Source organism: Crocuta crocuta, unplaced genomic scaffold, assembly GCF_008692635.1.
Source record: "Crocuta crocuta isolate KB4526 unplaced genomic scaffold, BGI_CrCroc_1.0 scaffold610, whole genome shotgun sequence".
NCBI classification, from domain to species: Eukaryota; Metazoa; Chordata; class Mammalia; order Carnivora; family Hyaenidae; genus Crocuta; species Crocuta crocuta.
This window is the reverse complement of record NW_027527456.1, coordinates 968,267-972,045: the sequence shown is the minus strand read 5'-3', so window position 1 is coordinate 972,045 and position 3,779 is coordinate 968,267. Positions and strand designations below refer to the sequence as shown.

Below are 3,779 nucleotides of genomic sequence, written 5' to 3'. Positions count from 1 at the left end.
CGTGACCGTGACACGGAGAGCACGGGGCAATGGGGGAGAAAACAGAGAGGCCAGGGGCGCTCTCTGCGTTCCCTCATTCCCCCCGGTGTTGCAAAGAACTGTCAACTGAGAACACAGTCGTTGGGCTTTTGTTTTTGCTTTTTGGCAGGTCTGACTTGAGCCTGAAGGGAGGTGCCGAGTGGCCTCAACCAAGGGTCTCTGCAGCCGGTACCGGGGCGCTGACGCCGGTGGGTGGGCGAGAGGGCCGCGACGCCCTGCGTGTGCGCACCTTACTTTTCTTCCTCCCCCTCCCTCTTTCCCACCTGTGATGCCCAGGTCGCTTCTTGAGAAAAGAGGCTAATGGAAAAGGAAGACAGAAGACCATCTCCTCTCAAAGCCAACCTCTACCCTGTCTCATTCCAGGCCAAGCACTCACCCAAGGTGTGGAGCCCCGGAAAGGGGCGCTCTGGGGGGCAAGGGCACAGATCTCCCGGATTTTGCTGAAGGCAGAGTTTGAAACCACAGGATGAATTCACGGATTCGGCACATATTTGCCGAGTGCCCACCCTGCCAGGTACTCTTCTAGCTAAAACCTCGCGCACCGGACGCCAGAGTGCCTTCCTACGGGGCTGGGGGCTGGGAGGACCCCTGCAGTGAGGCGGAGGCACTTGGCTCCATGCCTAGGAGCTGCCTCCAGGCAGGAGGTTCCGAGGGTTGGAGGCGTGTCCTCGTGGCTGGACATTACCCGGGGGACCTTGGAGCGACCAATCTCGCAGGGATTTCCTGACCGGAAATCCATCCGCTTTGGGGGCCTCAGGGCTGCCCTTTAAAAAACTCACACGAGAGCTTCCATGTGCCCGATGTGTCTAACACATCAGAGTGTTAGAGGCGAGGTTGCGTACGGGCTTCCCAGCTCTGGATTCTGAGCCCTCACCTGTTTGGAGGCTCTGAAGGAGCATATATTCCAGAGAGGAAAGGCCTCTGGAGGGTGAGCGTGTCAGCGTTTTTAAGATTAACAGCTAGGAATCCAAGATTAGGCCGGGCTCTTTGGATCCGACAGCAGCGCAAAGCCCCCAGAGGCAGGCTAATGGGCTTGGGGGAGCCCCTCACTGCAGGCTCGGAGGGGCAGGCCGCGGTCACCCCGGTGTTTCTCACACAGCGTGCCACGGTGCCGGGTGGCGCAGCAGTCCTCGGCCTCACCGAAAGGCCTGACCAAATTGTGGGGCAGGGCAACGAGATTACGTGATCTGACGGGCGTGAAACACAGCACGGCCAAGGCCACGGCAGTCCAGGTCTGCCCCTCATCATGTCTCCTTTCTGTACTGCGAATTTCGAAACAGGTGTAACGAGCCTTCGTAAGTGGCTTCCAGGTCACTCAAGAGCAAACAAATGGACTTCGCTGGCCTACAGGAAATAGGAAGACTGTGCGTAGGAGAAAAGGTCAAGTATGAAAATAAAACCAGATACAATAAAAGCTGCCAAATGAAATTTGGCCCCCTCTCTTCTTTTAACGAATCTCTATTAAGAAGGGATAAAAAAAAAAACAAAAAAAACAACTTGTTTCACAAGAATCCAATTCTGTGTCACAAGAACTGCTTAGAATGACTAGGTTGTGACTTTTCTCATTCAAGTCCTGGCAATGGCAATGACAGTGGAACCATTTATCCTGGGCCCGCTAGGGGCCAGGCCAGAATGCAACACGACAAAGCACAAAACGTTGAAATGACTCGATAAACTCACAAAAGTAGGGCCCCCCTAACCTCGTCTCAAACTTGTAATGTTCAACATTTTGTTTGGGGGAACTTGGGAATGATTCTAGATCCACACTGTCCAGCAGAACTTTCTGGGACCATGGTAGTGGTCTAGATCTGCGCTGTCCAATGTGCCAGCCCCGGGCCACACGCGGCCAGCCACTGAGCGGTTGAAACGTGGCCAGTATGACTGAGGAACTGCCTTTGAAATTTCATTCAGTTTGGGGCGCCTGGGTGGCTCAGTCGGTTAAGCATCCGACTTTGGCTCAGGTCATGATCTCACAGTTCGTGGGTTCAAGCCCCACGTCGGGCTCTGTGCTGAGAGCTCAGAGCCTGGAGCCTGTTTCAGATTCTGTATCTCCCTCTCTCTCTCTGACCCTCCCTTGCTCACGCTATCTCTCTCTCTCTCTCAGAAATAAATTAAAAAAAAAATTTCATTCAGTTTCCCACCAAATGAGAAAAAACAGCAAGTGAACGAGTGTGCTCGTTCTGGAATGAATACATGCAGAAAGAATGTGAACAATGATTTCCCTTCTGGTATAAGTACCTTGGGATTTCATGGCATTTTATACGGCAGCTGATCCCAAAATGTGAATGGCCGAGGTCCTGAATAATTAGGAGGACCATGAGACACACACCTTCACGTAAAACACCAGATCACAGTCTGAATTCTCTCATGTCCCGGGGGATAATAACTTGTACTTTGCCCAAAGGACCTTCCTTCCTGAAGGTGGGGTATTTCAAAAGAAAGGGTTTCCTCTGCAACTTAACTGGTACCTCGAGTCAGGTCTCCGAAAGTGAACATGTGTGTCTTTTTTACAGTAGAAAAGAATGTGAACCCAGGGAATTTAACAGCTTCCTTTAATTATCGGCACATCATTACACTGTGTCTGGAGCCTGGTGATATCGCAGTGAACATGCCTGATGACTGGAATCGCTATTCTCTCTGCTGCCCTTTCGCAGTGGCGAGAACAGAATTCAAGCCTGTTCTGCAGTGGTTTATCTACCGGCCCGGCCCTGAGAATCAGATCAGGAAGGACGCGTGCTGATAAAGATACAGGAAGGAAAAAAGCAGCATTAAAGTCTTTGCTCTGCTTAATCAACATCGTCACTCTTAAGCATAATCCAATCATAAACTTGGACAGACACCGAGAAACAAATTGCATTAAGAGAGTCTTTATCTTCTGGCTTAAAGAACAACAACTGTTTTTATACCTTCTGATTCCCCATGAGGTACAAGTACACAAATAAACACTTCAAAACCTAAGAGAGCATTGGTGCTTTGTTAAGATGGTATAAGCCATACTCTTCCAGTCATGGCGGAAATATAAAATTCTAGCTCCCTTGGGGCGCCTGGGTGGCTCGGTCAGTTAAGCGTCGGACTTCGGCTCAGGTCCTGACCTCCTGAGTTCGAGCCCCGCGTCGGGCTCTGTGCTGACAGCTCAGAGCCTGGAGCCTGCTTCAGAGTCTGTGTCTCCCTCTCTCTCTCTGCCCCTCCCCCACTTGAACTCCCATCTGTCTGTCTCTCTCTCTTTCTCTCAAAAATAAATAACCATTCAAATTCTAGTTGTCTTTAGGAGTTAAAAGCCTTGTCTACTAGATCAGTAGGAAGACTTTGGGGGACATGGGATCTGTCGCTCTGAAAACGGACTGCTCTCAACGCTACGCTCAGTGGTAGAACAGGGGAGACACCTGCCGTCTCCGGCTTTGGTGTTGGCACCCATTGTCCAAGATGCGGGGCAAGGGGACAGAATCTCAGGAACACCGACACATCGATCAACCCAGAGAAAGGGCGGAGAAGGGGTTAGACTTGACCCCTTTGCCAGAAGGGGCAGGGGGCTGGCGCACACACGGAGGAAGAAAAGGGACAAAACAGCATGAAGAGAAACATCTCAGGTTAGGAGGAGAGAAGCCAGGCCCGGTTAATTTGTTTCTGAGGGTGCCCCTGTGTCACCTGAAGTACTGCCAGCAGCGTTCATTCTGGTCCTCTTCGGAGGGCTCCTCGACGCCAACTCTGGGCAGCAGAAAAAGGGAGTGTGTGTGTGACAG

At 51.6% G+C, this 3,779-nt stretch overlaps 1 protein-coding gene across 1 annotated transcript in view; it reads right to left on the bottom strand.

The window, feature by feature from the left end:
• The window catches only part of SLC9A7 (solute carrier family 9 member A7), a 157,002-nt gene that overhangs the window by 24,119 nt on the left and 129,104 nt on the right, over window positions 1–3,779 (bottom strand). The window contains exon 14 of the mRNA XM_077762923.1: window positions 3,685–3,744. Within this exon, the coding sequence (XP_077619049.1) occupies window positions 3,685–3,744 (60 nt within the window). The remainder of the gene's footprint in view (window positions 1–3,684; window positions 3,745–3,779) is intronic.